At 49.8% G+C, this 21,128-nt stretch overlaps 1 protein-coding gene across 1 annotated transcript in view; it reads right to left on the bottom strand.

The window, feature by feature from the left end:
• asah2 (N-acylsphingosine amidohydrolase 2) overlaps window positions 1-21,128 on the bottom strand; it is a 186,408-nt gene that overhangs the window by 104,165 nt on the left and 61,115 nt on the right. The window contains exons 8-11 of the mRNA XM_038773535.1: window positions 10,070-10,190; window positions 7,897-8,022; window positions 6,799-6,885; window positions 895-999 (exon numbers count right to left, since the gene is read on the bottom strand). Of these exons, the coding sequence (XP_038629463.1) occupies window positions 895-999; window positions 6,799-6,885; window positions 7,897-8,022; window positions 10,070-10,190 (439 nt within the window). The remainder of the gene's footprint in view (window positions 1-894; window positions 1,000-6,798; window positions 6,886-7,896; window positions 8,023-10,069; window positions 10,191-21,128) is intronic.

Genomic DNA, 21,128 nt, shown 5'->3' with positions numbered 1-21,128 from the left:
ATATGTTTCTGGAACAAACCTCTTCATTCACCTGAGGAAGGAGCAGTGCTCCGAAAGCTAGTGTTTGAAACAAACATGTTGGACTTTAACCTGGTGTTGTAAGACTTCTTACTGTGCTCACCCCAGTCCAACGCCGGCATCTCCACATCATGGAGACCCAAAAAAGAAACAGAGTCCCCTTTAACAGCTTAATGTGCCCAAAACAGGACTCTTTGTTTTCTCCCATTTAATAGCGCCCTCTGTAATTACATGCACTGTCTGACACACAATACAGCAGCAAGGTATCGCACAGTTTTCCCTCTTCCTGAACCCTCCCCACCTGAAGCGCACAGCACACTATGGCAAAAATAGCCCCAGCAGCCGTCCTCAACTTGTAAAAAACCCTGACCCAGAAGCTAGGTTGGACGATCAGGCAATGCGGCCACAGGCAACATTAGGAAATTGTGCCTTGCCAAAGATACCCCACCAACAGACTTTTCTGGAACTTAGGCCCTTGATTTTTTTCTTTCCTTTTGACCTTCTTCACTCTGAAAACTCAACGTAAAGGGTTGAAAAAGGTAGCTCTCTTCCTCGATCCGTTGCTGCACAGCTGGCAACCATTGAGGTTCGACTCTCTCTTAAATTTCTTCATTTGCATCAGGGTCAGATTGAGTTGGAATTCAATTAATAGATCCCATAACAATGGTTTTTATAATCGGTTGTGGTAAAAACTACCTTTGCTATGATGATTTTCCCATTTCACCCTCTTGGTGCTCACTGGGCTTCGCCTGACGGTCCTCCCTCAGGTTCATGTTGTCACTTAATTTACTGACAACAGACAAGACCCCTGTGTCTAATCAAGTAAAGATAATCATATATAATACAGAAGTCAAAATCCAAAAGCGTGGTACTCACTTTGTGTGTTGAATTGAATTGGACCGTGACATCAGTCATGTTGACCCACTGATGTGCAAAGTTGATAGGACCTTGAATTTCCCTTGTGGCTGTTCTGGACAACTCCTGAAAAAAAAAATGCACAGGGATAAGAAGTTCCAAAACAAGTCGGCAGGAATTCCCTATTTTCATTCACAAAGCCTGCACCGCCATGGATTTTATGTACATTTTTATTTGTGTCACAAATTTCAGATATACAAAATATTTTTTACATCACTATGACCTTGTAGTGTGGAATTTAATGACCAACATTGCAATTGAGAATGCGCAAAACTGTTCTCCGAAATGGATGGAATCGTGCCACAAACTGCAACACTTATGCCTGCTTGTATACGCAAGTTTTCTTTTGTCAACCGAGTAGGCTTTCTTTATAATTTATTTGGAGAATCTTTGTTTGATTTGTCAGAATCCCAGCTATATGTTTTCTTCAAGCAGTCAGGTCACTGACCATTTAAGAGTGCCAGACAGAGAGGGGTAGCACAAAGGAAGTGTTGAGCAGTAGCCCCATTCCACAACACTGGTGTCAGTGGGTTTGATCCAGGTCTGCCTTTATGCTTTCCATTTAGCTTGGCAAAAGCATCTGCTCAAGGATCAGAAGAATTTGTACCCGACAGAAAATAAATCAGAACAATCTTATTATTGTGGCAGTCACCACTGTTGTGTATATGTATTGCATATGAGGTGTATTATGGTAAGGCTCCTGTACTACAGGTACTGGGGTAGATCCCTGCCTGTTGGCTCCGCCCAGTAGGCGGAGTATAAATGTGTGAGCTCTCCGAGCTGCAGCCATTTCGGCGGCAGCTGCGAGAAGCTACATATCTCTGCATAATAAAGCCTCGATTACTCTCTACTCTCGTCGTAATTGATAGTGCATCAATTTATTACGCAGAGATTTTACAACGATCAATCTCCGCATCAAGCCTGATCGCCTGCAGCTGCACCCTCAAGCAGACAACGCCAAGTCGGCCTTCGCGCGTTGGCTAGCCTGCTTTGAAGCATACATCGGATCTGCGACAGAACCACCCTCAGAGGCACAGAAGCTCCAGATCCTTTACACGGGGCTGAGCTCCGATATCTTTCCTCTCATCCGGGACGCGCTTACCTACGTTGAGGCCATGGTGCTACTGAAGGAGAACTACACTCAGCAGACCAAATAAATCTACGGCAGGAATCTCCTGTCCACGCGGCATCAACTCCCCGTTGAGTCTGTGGAAGATTTGTGGCGTGCCCTGCCGCCCTGGCGAGGGACTGTGATTGCCAGGCTGTTTCGGCCATTGAACTTTGAATGTTAGGGACGCTTTCGTCACGGGCATAGGGTCGGCGGACATCCGCCAGCGCCTCTTAGAAGGGGCTACCCTCGACCTCGCGGCGACCAAGAAACTCGCGATCTCACTCACAATCACCTCCCGCAATGTACAGTCATACGCCCCCGACCGCACAATCCCCCCTCCCCCCTCCCCCCCCCCCTTAGACATCATGGACCCCACCAGCGAACTCCCTGTCGTGGATCCCACCAGCGACCGCCCCCAGCCAACCCTAAGCCTGTGCTGCGCGGCAGTCAACTAATCCCTGGGGACCCAAGTGCTACTTCTGCGTACAGACAAAACACCCCCGGCAGCACTGCCTGGCACGGAGCGCGCTCTGCAAGGCCTGCGGTAAGAAAGGACATGCTGTGTGCCAAACCCACTCGATCGCTGCTGTAACTAGACACATTGTCCCTGCACCCCCCACGTGCGACCCTTGGGTGCCGCCATCTTCCTCGACTCAGATCTCGTGCGGCCCGTGGGCGCCGCCATCGTCCATGCCTCAGACCACGTGCGGCCCGCGGGCTCCGCCATCTTGCTCACTGCAGAACACGTGCGGCCCATGGGCGCTGCCATCTTTAACTCCATCCACCACATGGGCCCCGTGAGCACAGGCATCTTCCCCGCCTCAGGACCTTGCTCGTCGGGCACCTCATCAGGCTGCTCATCGCCTGCAACCGCCGCCGACCAGCCAGGGGCCTTCCAACACCAGCCGCGTCTGGCCTCCATCACGATCAACCAGTCCTGACCGCACAACCTCATGACCGCGTCGACGACAGTGAAGGTCGATGGGCATAAGACATCATACCTTCTGGACTCCGGGAGCATTGAGAGCTTCATCCACCCCAATACGGTAAGGCGCTGCTCCATTATGGTACACCCCACCAACCAGAGAATCTCCCTGGCCTCCGGATCGCACTCCATGGCGATCCGGGGGTACTGCACTGCCACCCTCACCATCCAGGGCATAGAGTTCAGGGGCTTCTGGCTCTACGTCCTCCGCTACCTCTGCGCTGCCTTGCTACTCAGCCTGGACTTCCAGTGCCCCTACCACCCCTTACTGTCTGCTGTCTCACGACCATTAAGGTCGACCCGCCTTCTCTGTTTGTAAACCTCACCCCGGATTGCAAACCCGTTGCCACCAGAAGCAGACGGTACAGCGCCCAGGACAGGACCTTCATCAGGTCTGAGGTCCAGCGGCTGCTACGGGAAGGTATTATCGAGGCCCGCAACAGCCCCTGGAGACAGTGCCGGCTCTAGGGTTGCTGGCGCCCCGGGCAAGCTGAACTTTGGCGCCCTTGGGGCGGGGCGGGCCGGGGGGGGCCGGGGGGTGGGGGCAGGGCCGGAGGGGAGGGGGGGGCGGGGCCGGGGGGGAGGGGGGCGGGGCGGGGGGGGCGGGGGGGGGGGGCTGAGGGGGGGGTGAGGGGGGGCGGGGCCTAGGGGGGGCGGATCCGAGGGGGGGCGGATCCGAGGGGGGGGCGGGGGGGGGGCGGACCCGAGGGGGGGGGCGGGGGGGGCGGGCCCGAGGGGGGGGCGGGGGGGCGGACCTGAGGGGGGGGCGGACCCGAGGGGGGGGCGGACACGCGGGGGGGCGAACCCGAAGGGGGGGCGGACCCGAGGGCGGGGCGGCGGACCCGAGGGCATGGCGGGGGGGCGGACCCGAGGGCGGGGCGGGGGGGGGACTGAGCGGGGGGGCGGACCGAGCTGGGGGGCTGCCCTGAGGGCGGGCGGCCACCGCGCATGCGCTGGTTGGCACCGGCCCAACTGCGCATGCGCGGGACCCGAGTCTCTGGCGCCCCCGAGCACATGGCGCCCCGGGCAACTGCCCGAGTTGCCGGTGCCTTGAGCCGGCCCTGCCTGGAGAGCCCAAGTGGTAGTTGTGAAAACTGGAGAGAGAAACAGGATGGTTGTTGACTACAGTCAGACCATCAATCGGTACACGCAGCTCGACGCGTACCCCCTCCCTCGCATATCTGATATGGTCAATCAGATTGCACAGTACTGGGTCTTTTCGACAGTGGACCTTTTAATCTGCATTCCACCAGCTCCCCATTCGCAAGGCGGACCGCCCGTACACCGCGTTTGAAGCAGACGGCCGCCTTTACCACTTCCTTAGGGTTCCCTTCGGTGTCACTAACGGGGTCTCGGTCTTCCAACGGGAGATGGACCGAATAGTTGACCGGTACGGACTGCGGGCCACCTTCCCGTACCTGGATAATGTCACTATCTGCGGCCACGACCAGCGGGACCAGGACTCTAACCTTTCCAAATTCCTCCACACCGCCAAACTCCTCAACCTAACCTACAACAAGGAGAAGTGCGTGTTCAGCACTAACCGAGTAACCATCCTCGGCTATGTTGTTCAAAATGGAGTTCTAGGGCCCAACCCCGATCGCATGCGCCCACTGCTCCACTGCCCCAAGGCCCTCAAATGATGCCTGGGGTTCTTCTCGTACTACGCCCAGTGGGTCCCTAACTATGCAGACAAGGCCCGCCCTCTCATTCACTCCACCGTTTTCCCACTGACGGCCGAGGCTCACCAGGCCTTCAACCGCATCAAGGCCGACATCGCCAAGGCCGTGATGCACGCGGTCGACGAGGCGTTACCATTCCAAGTCAAGAGCGATGCATCAGACATCGCTCTGACTGCCACCCTCAACCAGGCAGGCAGGCCTGTGGCATTCTTTTCCCGCACCCTCCATGCCTCCGAAATTCGGCACTTCTCCGTCGAGAAGGAGGCCCAGGCCATAGTAGAAGCTGTGCGGCATTGGAGGCATTACCTGGCCGGCAGGAGATTCACTCTCCTCATTGACCAACGGTCGGTTGGCTTCATGTTCAACAACACACAGCGGGGCAAGATCAAAAATGATAAGATCTTGAGGTGGAGGATCGAGCTCTCCACCTACAATTACGAGAATTTGTATCGTCCCGGTAAGCTCAACAAGACCCCCGATGCCCTATCCCGAGGTACATGTGCCAGCGCACAAGTTGACCGACTCCGGACCCTGCACGACGATCTCTGTCACCCAGGAGTCACCTGTTTTTACTTCATAAAGACCCGCAATCTGCCCTACTACATTGGCTGTCACCAGGGACTGCCAAGTCTGCACGGAATGTAAACCGCACTTCCACTGGCCAGACCGAGCGCACCTGATGAAGGCCTCCCGCCCCTTTGAATGCCTCAGCGTGTAATTCAAAGGGCCCCTCCCCTCGACCGACCGAAACACGTACTTTCTTAAAGCGGTCGACGAATAATCTAGATTACCATTCGTCGTCCCATGCTCCGATATGACGTCTGCCACTGTCATCAAAGCCCTAAACACCTTCTTCGCTCTGTTCGGTTTCCCTGCCTACGTTCACAGCGACCGGGGATCCTCATTTATGAGCGATGAGCTGGGCCAGTACCTGCTCCACAAGGGCATTGCCTCGAGCAGGATGGCCAGTTACAACCCCCGGGGAAACGGGCAGGTGGAGTGGGAGAATGGGACGGTCTGGAGGGCCGTCCACCTGGCCCTACGGTCCAGGAATCTCCCAGCCTCCTGCTGGCAAGAGGCCCTCCCCGACGCCCTTCACTCCATTCGGTCGCTCCTTTGCACTGCGAATAATAAAATCCCCCATGAACGTCTCTTTGCCTTCCCCAGGAAGTCCACCTCCAGGCTTTCGCTCCCAACGTGGCTGGCAGATCTAGGACCTGTTCTCCTCCACAAGAACGTGGCTCCAAATGGCGGACTCGTTGGTCGAGAGGGTACAGCTGCTCCATGCGAACCCGCAGTACACCTGCATGGCGTACCCTGACAGCCTCCAAGACACAGTCTCCCTCGGGGACCTGCCGTCATCCGGGTCCCCCCCCCCCCCCCCCCCCCCCTGCCCCGGCGCCACCTTCCTCCCCCCAGCACACCTCACCACAGCCCCCGCTCCAGGACGATCCGTCCTCCCCTTGGTCCCACCCGGGGATGAAGATGAGGTCTACACGCTCCCGGAGTCATCGGCGACTGAACCGACGCCTGCATCTCCACCGGGACTGTGCCGCTCGAAACAAAGGATCAAGGCGCCCGATCATCTGAATATGTAAACTTTTCCTAAAATGTTAACATATGCATGTAAATAGTCTTCCACCACCCCAGCTGTAACAGGGGGTGAATGTGGTAGCCACCACTGTCGTGTATATATATCGCATATGAGGTTTATTACGGTAAGGCTCCTGTACTACAGGTATGGGGTAGATCCTTGTCTGCTGGCTCCGCCCAGTAGGCGGAGTATAAATGTGTGGGCTCTCCGAACTGCAGCCATTTCAGCGGCAGCTGTGGGAGGCTACACATCTCTGCATAATAAAGCTTTGATTACTCTCTACTCCCGTCTCATTGTAATTGATAGTGCATTAATTATTGACTTGAATAATATTGGTCAGGGCATCAGGGCTTTGTGTTGGCTCCTCCAAAATGGTTATTGTGCAATTCCTCTGCCTGGTTACCTGTGGGCCATTTATCTTTGACCGAAGATGTTGCAACATTTGCTTCATGTTGCTTTGAACCGCTGGACCGTAATCTCACTGAGCACCCACCTTTGCCTTATTGTAGATGCTGCGTCCTATGATTGCAGTGCTCTCAAACATGTCTCTCCCAGGACCTGCAGACATGCACATTGAAGGCTGTAAAATTAGAAGTGAAAGGGTGCATGAAATCACCACAAATCATGAATTTATTAAACTAGTCAGTGTGTAAGGCTGACCTAGAATGAGGGCTAACTGAAGAAGATGGGAACTCTTTGTTCCTTTGTTTAGAACCTAGGAATTTAAAAAATAATAATTTATGGGAAGTGGGCGTCGCTGACTGGCCAGTATTTGCTGCCCATTCCTAATTGCCCTTGGACTGAGTGACTTGCTATAATAACTCAGAAGAAAGCTGTCATAAACGAAGAAAGATTTATATACATAGTTACAATACTCTGCATAACGCAGCATTTCACTCCCTGTACAATCCTAGCTGGGAGGATTTGTCTCACCAGGTCCTGAGTTGGGTCTGCTTTTACACCTTGCTCACAGCGAGCCCCAGATGGTTAGCCTCCACCTCCTACCTGGGGAACCCGTACTCCAAGAGTCCCACGGGGAGATCAATGATTGTTTCCTTGTGGGGTTTATGACATTTCAGAGATGGCAAGAAACTCTGCTCAAGGAATGATCTTCAGCACAAACTCATGGCAGTTGAATTGCAGATCTTAGTAATCTCTAACAGAAAATATTCAAATGTGTACCGAGTGTACAAATAAAGATCATTTTCTTATTTTTATTTGCCTGGCTCAGTGGTGTGATGTGGAGAGAACATTTTATTGAGTTGTTCAGGCCGAAAGACAACTGCAGATCTGACTGAGAGTGAGGCCTTTCTCATGGCTTTGTTCTTACTGACTGTGTTGTGTGATCTGTGTTCTCACTGACAGAATAGAATCATAGAATACTGTGCAGAAGGAGGCCATTCGGCCCATCAAGTCTGCACCGACCCTCTGAAGGGGCACTCTGCCTAGGCCCACTCCCCCACCCTATCCCCATAACCTCGCCTAACTTGCACTTCTTTGGACACTAAGGAGCAATTTAGCATGGCCAATCCACCTAACCTGCACAGATTAGCCATTATGGGTGCTCAGAAAGAGCAAACACCCTACTTACTCCTCCAATAGGGCAGGTGCTGTCAGGATTGTCACATGTTTCACCTGTGTTCACACAGTGAGGGCCCCGTGTATTCGAAGAGACATCCCCCAGATTGGAGGAAGCGAAGGCTGCAACAAATGGTCCCTGTGCATGTAAACATCAAGTTGAAATATGATTCACCTGTTGTGCAAATTAAATTGTTATATATCACACGCAGGGTGGGGTGGGGTCAGGGATACTGGGAATAACAGAGTGCATAACTGACATTTAAACAACTGAATTATTCAGAGACTTACTTAATATCATGTACATAATTTATATTAGGTCTATTAATATTTAATGGTTTATAGGAAGCAATAATTAAATTTGCAAATCATATTAAGGCTGCACACACAGAAGCAGAGTGAAACAAGAATTAGCTTAGACACTACTGAAACCTTCATTACAGTACAATGAAGAAGGGATTGAGGGCTCCATGACCCCAACCTGTAAACTGTCTCTCCCTCTGGGTTCGCTTAATCCCTTCGTGGGACTTTGAGCGAATATGTCATCTTCCTTGAAGATTGGCTTTATTTGCTCATATTTGGCTATTCCATAGAACCACTTACAGTATCTAGAAGGCATCTCCTGTAATTTCCCATTACTAGAAACTGCAATATCGCAGTTGTCATATGCCCGTAATGACCTTATGCTTGGTACATAAATCTCTAAGGTTTCAACTAACTAACAGCTCAACTTATAAATGGTGAAGAAAATGACATCCCCAGCCCTCCCTTTGTGGCTGTTCCGTGGAACCACAAACTCAAAGGAGAGATCAGGCTTAACTCTTCCTAGTCACAGCGATATTATTCATTAGATGGATGGTAAGGCAGGCCACATAATATGTGATACTTTTCTTCAAAAGAAGTCCTGAGGCGGGGAAGATGCTGGGGAAGAACCCGTTGAACAGAGGTTGCCAGTGATGCGGAGCTGCGGAGGAGGGCGGAAGTTGTCCATGTCACCGGATGGCTGTTTGCTGGCCAACGCTGATTAATTCAAGGTGAGTCCGTCAATTCTCAGCACCCCACTCCTGGTACCACGATGTGTTGGGTAGGCTGGGTCTATGTGGACTGCGTTTGTTGCAGTGTAGCGAGAGACAGACTTCCAACACTTGATGAGATGCAACACGATTTTATTTAACATCTAACTATTATACATTTACAACTGTGGGTTGACTCTATGCTGACTTGACAGGAGGCCTGAGGCTAGCCTGACCAGACTAACTGACTACTGCATGGCTAATGCTCACGAGCTCTGAATGTCTCAGAGGCTAGATCCCAAGAGAGCGGGAAAACTGGTGCCCTCTGGCTTTATAGTGGTTGTGTCCTGTCTGGTGATTGGCTGCTGTGTTCTGTGTACTTACTGGTCATCCTGTGTGTCAATCACTGCCTGTCTGCACTCCATCATGTACCTGGATGGATATTATGACAGTGCCTGGCTAGTGCCAGGAGGTGCCTGGGCAGTACCAGTGTCTGCCCAGATATTGCGGGGCAGGCTCCAGGGTTAACTGGTTTTAGGTGCTGTGTGCTGGGCCAGTCTGTGTGCTGGCCATTCCCATCCTCGTGTTTCTAAGTTGCTGGTAAGGCGGGCAAAACAGAGGCCGCGCCGCCAGCGAAACCTCACGGGATCTGTCCCTTGATGTTTTGTTTCTTAACCCCACAGTAGCACAGTGGTTACCAATGTTGCTTCACAGTGCCAGGGATCTGGGTTCGATTCCCGTCTTGGGTCACTGTCTGTGCGGAGTCTGCACGTTCTTCTCATGTCTGCGTGGGTTTCCTCCAGGTGCTCCGGTTTCCTCCCACAAGTCCAGAAAGATGTGCTTATTAGGTGAATTGGAAATTCTGAATTCTCTCTCTGTGTACCCGAATAGGCGCCGGAATGTGGCGACTAGGGACTTTGCACAGCGGCTGCATTGCGATGTTAATGTAAGCCTACTTGCATCAATAAAGATTATTATTATAAGGCGAAGAAAGCTGCCATTGCAGTCGATGCTTTCCACGCAGCTTGTCCTGCCAGATGCCTTTGCTGATATTTGGGTGGGAAAATCTCGTCCATTGTCGCTAACTGTTGCATTAAAGTCATAATAGAGTTTCAAACATAACGTTTCCCTCAAGTAACACCACAGAACGTTGACCCCGTCAGTAGTACTCACCTGTCCAGGTAAGAATCCTGTGTTCTTTTCCTGTTCAAACAGGTAAGATGCATATCCCATGTTGTCACTGCTAACCAGGTGGTTGCTATTGTTCATGCTGACAGGATGGACTGCGAACCAGCTACAACAAATCAAAAAGAAGTTAAAAAGTCATTGCTAACGAGTCAGGTTGCTGCTCGAAAATCCAAAACGAGTTTGAAAGGCACAAAGGTGGTAAAAATATAATTAACCGTCATTTGGATTCATTTCAATATTAGCGAGATTGATGTCAAACGCAGCGGCCTCCCGGGAATTATCCGACTTGCCAGCGAGAAATCACGCGGGTGTCATTTAGTACTCCTTTTCAAAAACGTGAAGCTGGTGCAATATCTGTTGAGGAGAAGTGAGGAGGTGAGTCGCCATTTCCATTTTCAGGCATGCAGCTCAAGGGCGCAGGAGTTGCTGCCCCAGTGCTCACGGGGTGGGGGAGGGGTTTGGGGGGAAACCCTCAAGAGGGTTGGGCTTGATCGGGGAGCTGAAGCATTCCAGGTCAAGAGCCCCCCCTGAGCCAGGGGTGGGGAAGGTGTGAGGGGCCTTGTGTCTGTGAGGCCTTCAAGCCATCTTTAAATATTGTGTAGACCCATAACAGGGGCAAGCTGCAGCCTGTCAGTCCCACCAAACACTTTCAGAGCCTTGCTGTAGCTTCAATGCTGAAAGTCAATCACACCCTTTGACTGTGAGCAGCCTCAGGCTTCACAGCTGAAGGCCATTGCAAATGCCATATTAGCCCTGTTAGTTGTGAGAGCACTTCCCAGCTGCAGGTTGTGTTTGCTGCTTGCCTCCGCTTTTGACTGCAGATGCCTGGAGGATGCTGTTGCTGTTTCATTCCTTTTCTGTAGCCGGAAAGAAGGACAATTCTTTCCAAGATATCTGGGTCCCGTAACACTGGACTCAGGGGGACGTACAAAGTCCAGAAGGTAATCCAGTTTGGAGCGCAAAGATGCTGCGGGACCTGGTGTGTGACATTGTTCCAAATGGGCCACGTGATGATGCTGTTGAAGAAATGCTTTCGCAGATTGCTGACACTTTTTTTGTTGGGGTGGTGAATGCTGCATGTAGCTGGCACATCACCGCGGGTTCAACACACTGTAGGTCAAGGATGTTCAACAGCATCTTGAGCGACAGTGGAATATGTGGTCACCAGGATTTGGTTCTGGTGAGATTGGGCCGTGTGGGAGAAGCCACAGGAGGAAACGGAAGATGGGGGACAGGCGGCGGCAAGGGTCCGACACACCTGGAGGACCAGGGAGGACCTCAACCTCATCAAATTCATATCGGAGAAGGCTGTGTTCCTCAGCTCAACCCGGTTCCCCCATTCTCTCATTCGCCGCATCCCCCCCACATTTCTCTCCTTACCCCAATCCTCCCATCCATTTTCCTTCTTCCCCCCTTCCCAACAGTCCCCCATCCTACCCTCCCCATCACACCACCCTCTCCCCCTCCAATCTCCTCCTCTCCCCCCAATCACTCCCTCCCCATCACACCACCCTGTTCTGCCCGCTGCCCTTGAGATGTGCCGGAGTCAGCAGGGGGAGATTCGGGAGAACTGGAGAGTGCCATTGTCTCCATGGTGGAAGGCCCCGGGTTGACCTCGTGTTTTTTCCTCCCTGACGATATCATTGGGCCCTGGGGGTCTCCATGGGATGGAGTAGCAGCTGGAGGGAGCTCCAGAGGCCTCTAAGTCATCTGGATCTGGTTGTTCTGGTGGCTCCCCATTGTCTGCAACCAGCTATTGTCCATCTGCGTCTGGGACACCCAGTGACTGGGCCATGCTCTGCAGTGCCTCAGCAATATCCACCTGCATCTGAGACAGGCCCTCAATGACTAGGACATGATGCCGAGGCCCTCAGCCATGGTCATCGCCGACTGAGCCACGCCTTGGACACCACCATTCAAAACACGGACATCGTTCTCCATGTTTTCCAATGCGGTCACCACCCGAGTCGTGTCAGCCTTGGTGCCACGCATGGTTGGCAACATCTCCTGTGACCGAAGCCTTTGGACCATAGCCTCTTCCAATCGGCTATGCAGTTGCTAGAATGTACCTGACACTCCCTTCCTGAATGTCACGGCTGTGCCATATCATCTGCATCAGCTCTGGGACTACCGTGTCTAGAGGCTTGGCATCTGACTGGGACACAGCTGTGTCCTGGGATCCAGCAGATCTCCGACTGCTGTCTCCCTTGGATGTTACTGCCTCCACCTGATGTGCATCAGTAACTGTGTCATCAAATTGTGCCCCAGAGGCCTGTCCATTAATTGCACCTGACTTCCAGTGGCAGCCAAGTGCTGATCAGTCGCACACAGGGTAGATCCTGCTTGAAGGTTTTGGTTTTGGCCCTTTCTGCCCGATAAATTGGCTCTTTGTTCGGAAGATTTGTAGAATAAGTGGTGGGGAGTGAATTCTTCTCGGTGTTGGAATGTCGGCGGGTTACTGCACCCAACAGAAATAAAATCAGGCGATCTTGTAGGAGGGGGGAGGGTCGGTATGGCAAAGTTGCAAAAAGCATGGCAAAGGCGGGGGCGTCAACGTCTTCCAGCCCATTGCCAGTGGAGCAATTCATGGGGATGATTAAAGGAGAACTTCAGCAGCATCAGCTAGGGATGCAGGAGGAATGGCCAAGGGTGATTGAGGGAGTGGTTGCCCCTCTTTGCGGTGCCATGGAGCGGTTGGAGAAGCGCCTGGAGTCGCAAAGCGCGATGATCCAAGAGGAGGAAGGGGCAGTCACGGATCAGACTGATCGGATTGTGGAGTTTGAGGCAGAGTTTTTGATACTGGGTGCAGCCTGCAAGGACCTGAAAACAAGGGTGAACGGCCAGGAGAATCAGTCCAGGCAGCCGAATCTACTCATTGTAGGCTTGCCAGAGGGGGTGGAAGGAACGAGTGCGACAGCTTTCATTTCAAAGATGTTGGTGGATGAGGGGGTCTGTGAGAAGGCCCCAGAGGTGGATTATGCACATCAATAGTTAAGGCAGAGGCCGAAAGCAGGTGAATCACCGAGGGCCAGGTCCTTGTCCTTCTTTAGAAGGAATGATGTCGAAGACTGAGACAGCGTCGGGGGAACTTCTCCCTCACCATCAACTCATTATACTTTTGGGAGGAAACCAGAGCACCTAGAGGAAACCCACGCAGACACAGGGAGAACGTGCAGACCCTACACAGTATGCTAGAGGTGTCATGCCACCATCTCCCCTTAACCAACCATGTCACACCAACGCCACCCATGTCAACATCTCCCCCTCTGCCAGCCCCCCCTTTCCCCCTATGAACAACGAAAAAGCAAACCCAACCACCCACTCCCCCACAGATCGACTCCCCCTACTTCATTCCCATTAACTAGCCAACCAGCTGGCATGGTGGCCCCCACTCAAGACCGACACTTCCCGCCCTATACCCCAGGCACCCTTTACCCTCAATACCCCAAGAACAGTAAAACACACTTACCCACTCTGCACCCAAACACAATGCAACAATCTCCCAGCGTACACACCCACATTCCCCACATTGGCATCTCCAAAGTTCAATGTCCTCACAAGTCCCCCAGTCAATGGTCTGTCATAAATTGACTCGCCTCCTAGGCGTATCAAAATAAAACTCGATTCTGGTGCGTGATGAACAGACGAGCAGGGTGCAACACCACAAACGTCACCACTTCCCTGTAGAGGGCAGCCTTAATACGATTGAACCCGGGCCGCCGCTTGGCCAACTCCTCACACTGGTCCACAGCTTGTTTCCTTCCTAGGTGCACTTTCTCGTTTCCTTCGCCCACCTCAGGATCGTCTCCTTGTCGAGAAAGTAATGCAGCCGCACCACCATCATGGTGGCTCCCCACCTTTAGTCTCCTCCTCAATGCCCTGTACCCTCGATCCACCTCGGGGGGGGGGGATGGTCAAGGACCCCCCCCCGCCCAACATCTCAAACATATTTGCCACATACTCTGTGACCTGTGTTCCCTCCATCCCTTCAGCCAGCCCTACAATCCAGAGATTGGGTCTCTTGTAACGATTCTCCAGGTCTTCCACCTCCTCCCGCCATCTCCTCTAGCTCTCCGCCATGAACACCGCCTCTGCTTCCTATGAGTCAGCCGGTCCTCTTGCTCTCCCACTGCCTCCCCACCTTCTGGAGCACCAGAACCTGCACCTCCAGCCTCTGCTCCGCTCTCTCAATACACCTATGGGAAACCCATTCGTGGGGTAAGCTGCCAGCGGGAACAGAAAAGTCTAAATCTGTCCAACATCTTGCAAAGTCCAGTGTTCGTAACAATCATTAAAAGCTTTATTTAGAAATAATTGAAATGCACAATGTTGGGACCTGAAAGTGTTGCACTTCAGATGGTCACACCTGAGGTAGTTACACCTCTATTTGGCTGAAATTAGAGACTGGCTGAAGCATAAACTTGAAAGTGATGGAAGAGGAGGAAAATGTGAGTCTGGGCAAGGAGAAAGAATTTAAATGGGAGAGAGAACAAGAGAGAGAGAGTGCCAGAGATAGAAAGAGTGAGATAAATAGAGACGGATGACATTTTGCTCCCTTCAAAAGTGATTAATGGCAGCTTTTGAAACTTTACCTCAAGGAAAAATAGTAAATTAAATTGCATGACACCTCTAGCATACTGTGTAGGGTCTGCACGTTCTCCCTGTGTCTGCGTGGGTTTCCTCTCGGTGCTCTGGTTTCCTCCCACAAGTCCCGAAAGACGTGCTTGTTAAGTAAATTGGACATTCTGAATTCTCCCTCAGTGTACCAGAACAGGTGCCGGAATGTGGCAACTAGGGGCTTTTCACAGTAACTTCATTGCAGTGTTAATGTAAGCCTACTTGAAAATGAAATCAAAATACTTGTGACATTAATAAAGATTCTTATTATATTGTAAGACGTTAAAGTAAGAGGCATATTGATAGTATCAGTAAAGTCACTCAAACAAGAACCTAATACACTGGTATCATATGAGAGAGGGAGGAAGGTGAGGGAAACTAAGAAGGAGTGAATCAGAAACAATGAGTAAAAAGGGCCAAACAGACTGTAAAACATCCCACAAAATAGAAAATGGATGGAAGCCAATGGGATGAAATTTTCTCTGAGATCGGCAGGGGCCAATATCAGCAAGGGTGGCCAACAGACTTTGAAGAAAAAGAAGGCAAACAGGGGTTCCACATTGTATCGCTGGCGAACAGCCTCAGATCACCCACTCTGCCACCAACTCAAAGAATCAATGATCCGGTTGTGGTTTTAAGAGGCTGGCTCAGGGCACAGAAAGCACGCAGAATCACAGTGTTACAGATACAGAAACCATTTTGTTCATCTGAGCTCATCCATTCTTGAAATCCATCCCACCACATCAAGAATTTGTACTTTTATGGGCCAAATAACCTTCTGTTATGGGGCCTGCATAGTGTCCATATGTCACAAATTGTAATTATGATTGTAATACAGAAAAATGCAGAAATATGCACACAAGGTGTCATAAAATAACAATGTGATAAGTGAGCAGATAATATTCTTTTAGTAGAGTTTGAGAAATTAAATGTTGACCAGATTATTAGAACTCCTCCCATTCTTCTTCAAATAATACCTGTTACATGCATCTGAAACAGAAAACAGAGGGCAGCACGGTGGCACAGTGGTTAGCACTGCTGCTTCACAGTGCCGAGGACCCGGGTTCGATCCCGGCCCCGGGTTACTGGCCATGTGGAGTTTGCACATTCTCCCTGTGTCTGCATGGGTCTCACCCCTACAACCCAAAGATGTGCAGGGTAGGTGAATTGGCCATGCTTAATTGCTCCTTAATTGGAAAAAAAAAATTGGATACTCCAAATTTATTTTTTAAAAAGAAAAGAGGAACTCGATTTAACATCTCCTCTGAACGACAGCGCCTCTGACAGTACAGCACTTCTTCAACCCTATGCTGAGATGCCTGGACACTCACCTTAAATCTCTGGTTTTGCGTTTGAATGCATTCTGACTCATCTTTTGATTCATAAGAGAGTTCTACCACTGGGTCAAGGATGGGACTTTGAATGCAAACTCAATAAAATACAATCCTTTCTGTGAGGGATTGGCCGGGTTGTTCCTGGCGCCTCTGCTATCTAACAGCACTTTGTTTTTTTAGTTCCCTGGCGGAGAATGCCCCGAGGCCGTACTCAGGATCGTTTCCTGCTCTGAGGAGCTCAAGCGAGCAGAACTCCTCAGTGCAGGAGTCCGAGACTCCCCCAATGCCCCAGCTCACCTATAAGGGGTCATCGAAGACCTTGCACCCCAGCTCAATGGGCACGGCACCCATGGGCCCGATACCGGCGGAGGCAAGTTGTCACCCTGGAACCCTGACAGTGCCATCTGGACACCCTGGTAGTGCCAAACTAGAAGTGCCTAGGTGTCCAGCAGTGCCAGGATGCCACCCTGCTTGGAGGCTGACTGCCCAGGGCCTCCAATTGCCTGGTGGACCGCTAGATACCAGTTTGTGGGGAAAAGTACTGAACAGCACCCAGCTGGGGTCTTCTCAGCAAGGCCAATAGAACCGGTGGTCATTAGATCCAGCATGAACACGGCTAAGTGGATTCTTAAACTCACTTAGCCATGCAAGACTGGGTCCCGGCCCAGATCTGGTTAGATCTCACAAAACATAATGGCCATTGAGAATCCCAGGGGAGGCCACTCCCAGGATCTACCTGCCGCTGCGAACTGGTTTTGGCGGTCACCGCCTGTATATTGCGCCCTTGGTCTAAACAGTAAATCCATGATCGGGATTCCATAAAGTGAATATTCAACAGCAAACAATGATATAATGGTATTGGAGCCAGGAACTGTAGCTAATGCCAACTGGCTGTGCCTGTGTCTCTTTAGTTCTAATATTCAAGGATGAAAGTTCAATAACACAACCATTACATCAATAGCCACACATTAGAATTCAATTTATAATTCAATTTTCAAGAATATTGCTTTAGCCAGTGATTAATATTAAGCATGAGCAATTGTTTAAAATGTAACAAAATTGATCGGAGTCCCAAAATCTGCTTAAGTGCGCTATATATGCATAATGTATATGTTCTTGGGTTCTGGCCAGCCCCTATTCGCATAAGTAGGAGATTATCTCCTTATTGCAGATAATTAGAGGGAAGGAAAGCATCCTTTATAAACAGGATTGAGAGATCGACACATCGTGTTGCCTTCCTGGTGTCAAATAGGATATATCGGAGATGGAAGGGGAGGGTTCAGCTATTGTTCGCGATGTTGGAATGAACAACATAAGGAAGAGTAAGCAAGATGTTCTATCTCCAAACGTCTGACTTTAGTAAGGACACAGAAAGTCCACACTGAGAAAGATTAAACAACTTTAGTTTATTTACAGTTAAGTTATGTACAACTCCCAGTAGATCCCTACCGAATCTCTCCTCAGTCCGTGCCTTACTAGCCGACCTTTTATACATAGCTGAATGGAGCTCCCCCGCCCTCAGCGGAGGAGCTTGCACACGTGAGAACTGTCATAATATACACCAGTATATCATGGTGCAGACACATACTGATGGACATACACTAGGACCAATCAACATGCACAAACACCTCAGCCAATCACCAGTTAGAATACACACACTATAAAGGCAGAGGGCATCACTTTTCCCGCTCATTCTGGATGCTGCCTCTCAGAAGCACAAGAGCTCATCAAGTTTAGTACAGACTCACACCATGTGCTGAGAGATTCAACTGGTTCGGGCAGGCACAGGTCTCTAGTTAAACTAGCATCATTTAAACCCACAGTTCTCGTATGTCTATTATTTTATAAGTAGTTAATAAAATAAAGTTGAACCTTCATCAGTGTTGGTGGCATATGTTAGCTTTGCAAGTCTACACTGCCCAACACTTCAAGAACCACAGGGAAGATAATCATTCCCACCCCGTAAGTCCCAAGCGGATATGAGAGATAACAAGAACTAGGAGCTAAATTAAAATGCGGGATCACAGGCATTATAATCTCTGGGTTCTTAACCGGGCCCCTTACAAATTGGCAAAGGGCTAGGCATATTAAAAAGCCAAGTACATAGGTGAAAGATTGGAGTGGAAAAGAGGGATTTCCTTCCATGAGATACACTGGCATCGGTACTGGGCCAAGAAGGATGTATAAAATTGGGACAGGCGCCACCTGAAGTCAGCAGGGATCACAGTCCTCATCAAAGGTAAAATAGGGTCACCGAAAGGAATTTAAACCTGTAAGAGTGAAGAGAGGGACCAGGTGGGAAAGGTAATAGCAACAATAGCTCAAAAAGTACTTTAAAAAGAGAGCGCAGTAATCTTAAATTCTACTTTTGCCACAAGTAAATGAAAAGAAAAAAGACGCAAAGTAGTTAAATTAGGACCAATCAATATGAAATGTCGGAGAAAACAACAATATCAGAATAGGACAGGTTAGGGTGTGTGGCCCAAGTAAACACACAGAATATGGCGTGGCATGGTAGCACAGTGGTTAGCACTGTTGCTTCACATAGCCAGGGTCATTGTCTGTGCAGAGTCTGCACATTCTCCCTGTGTCTGCCTGGGTTTCCTCCGGGTGCTCTGGTTTCCTCCCACAAGTCCCGAAAGACGTGCTGTTAGGTGAATTGGACATTCTGGTTTCTCCCTCAGTGTACCCGAACAGGCACCGGAATATGTCAACGAGAGGATTTTCGCAGTAACTTCATTGCACTGTTAACGTAAGTCTACTTGTGACACTAATAAAGATTATTATTACAATGAATTGAATGAATTGCAGGTGTGATTTCAACTTACAGGTACAATGGAGGCATGGAACAAGACATTCAAGGGTGTGGAGTAGACCAGCGACTGAAATTCTGTATTTGTTTAAGGCTAACTTAAATGAGATGAGGCAAAAACTGTTCATAGAAAACTGTCCGTTCATGGGGAAAAGGACAGATGACTCCTTTGTCGGAGTAATTTACAGACCCTTGAGCAATACTTCCAAAGTGTGACATAGTATAAACCAAGAAATAATGAGGGTTTGTGAGAAGGGCACAACGGTAATCATGGGTGATTTTAACATGTGTATTGACTGGATTAATCAAATTGGCAAGGGTAGCCTGGAGGGAGTGTTTGGGGGATTGTAGAGTGCATGAAGGACTGTTTCTTAGAGCAATATGCAATGGAGCCGACCTGCGGGCAGGCTATTTTAGTATTATGTAACAAAGAAGGGTTGATAAATAGTCTTGTTGTTGAGGATCCTCTTGGGAGGAGTGATCACAGCATGCTGGAATTTCAGATTCAGATTGAGCAAGAGAAGACAGAGTGCCATACTAAAGTTTTAGCATTGGGCAGAGATAATTATACAGGCCTGAGGAAAGAGTTGACCCAAGTACACCAGGTACAAAAAATTGAAGGTAGGACAGTTGAGGAGCAATGGTGGATTTTCAAGGAGATAAATACCTCTAAATTAAAGTATATTCCTGAGAGGAAGATGAATTATAAAAGGGAGAAAAATGTTCCATGGCTAAACAAGGACGTCAGGGAAGGCATAGATGCAAAAACTAGGGCATACCAAACTGCAAATGCTAGTGGCAAGGTGGAGGATTGGGAGAACTTTAAGGTTCAGCAAAAGGCTACTGAAAATAAAATAAAAAGAGCTAAGCTGAACTATGAAAGGAAACTAGCAGAAAACATAAAGGCTTCTGCAAGTATATATATAAAGGCCAAGAATAGCTAAAGAGTTGGTTCTTTGGAGGACAATAGTGGTGAGCTAATAATAAGGAACACAGAGATGGCGGATGTACTGAACCAATATTTTATCCATCTTCACGATAGAGGATAATCAAAATTTTCCAAAAACTGCAGTTAATGCAGTGGAACTTGCTGTAATAACCATCACTAGAGAGATGACATTGAATAAATTAATGGGATTAAAGGCAAATAGATCTCCAGGACCTAATGGCCTGCACCCATGGGTATGAAGGGAGGTGGCAGCGGAGAAAGTGGATGCATTGGTTATAATACTTCAGAATTCCCTGGATTCTGGAAGAGTACCGATGGTTTGGAAACACGCTAATGTGATGCCCCTATTCAAAAAAGGGAGAGAGGCAAAAAGTAGGAAACTATAGACCGGTTAGCTTGATGTCTGTGGTGGGGAAGTTGCTGGAAACAATCATTAAGGAAGAAATGACTGAACATTTGGAAAGACCAAGCTCAGTCAACCATTGTCAGCATGGTTTTATGAAGGGTAAGTCATGCTTAATAAACTTACCTGAGTTCTTTGAGGAAGTAACGAGCAAGATGGCTAATGGAGAACATGTGGATGTGGTATATCTAGACTTCCAGAAAGTATTTGGCAAGGTGCCACATAAAAGACTGATCCAGAAGGTAAGATCGCAGGGATTGGGGGTAGAGTACTAGATTGGATTAAGCATTGTCTGACTGACAGAAAGCAGAGCATTGGGATAAATGGGTCCTTTTGTGGCTGGCTAACTGTAACTAATGGGGTGTCAGAGGGGTCAGTCCTCAGACCTCAACTAGTTACAATCTATATAAATGATTTATAAGAAGGGGCAGAGTGTAACATAGTAACATTTGCGGTGACACCAAAATAGGTGGGAAATCAGGCAATGAAGAGGAGATAAAGATTTTGCAGATGGATATAGATAGACTAGGAGATTGGGCCAAAATTTGGCAGATGGAGTTTAATGTGGATAAGTGTGACGTTATCCATTATGGCTGAAAAAATAAAAAGGCTAATTATTTAAATGGAAAGCAGTTTCAAATTGTGTCTGAGGAGTGGGGGTGGGATTCTCCCAACGGGAGATTAAGTGCCGACGCCGGAGTGAAAACCGGAGTGTTTCACTCCGGCGTCGGAGGCCGCTCCTCGCCCCCTATTCTCCCACCCCCGGGGGGCTAGGAGCTGCGCCACGTCATTTACGCGCGCCAGGCCTTGGCACCGCGTAAAAGAGGCGCCGCATAAATGACATCACCTGCGCATGCGCAGGTTGGCCGGCGCCAACCCGCGCATGCGTGGTTGCCGTCCTCCCCGCGGGTGCCCCGCAAGAAATGTCG

This window comes from Scyliorhinus canicula, chromosome 16 (genome assembly GCF_902713615.1).
Source record: "Scyliorhinus canicula chromosome 16, sScyCan1.1, whole genome shotgun sequence".
NCBI lineage: Eukaryota > Metazoa > Chordata > Chondrichthyes > Carcharhiniformes > Scyliorhinidae > Scyliorhinus > Scyliorhinus canicula.
This window is presented reverse-complemented; position numbering and strand designations above follow the sequence as displayed.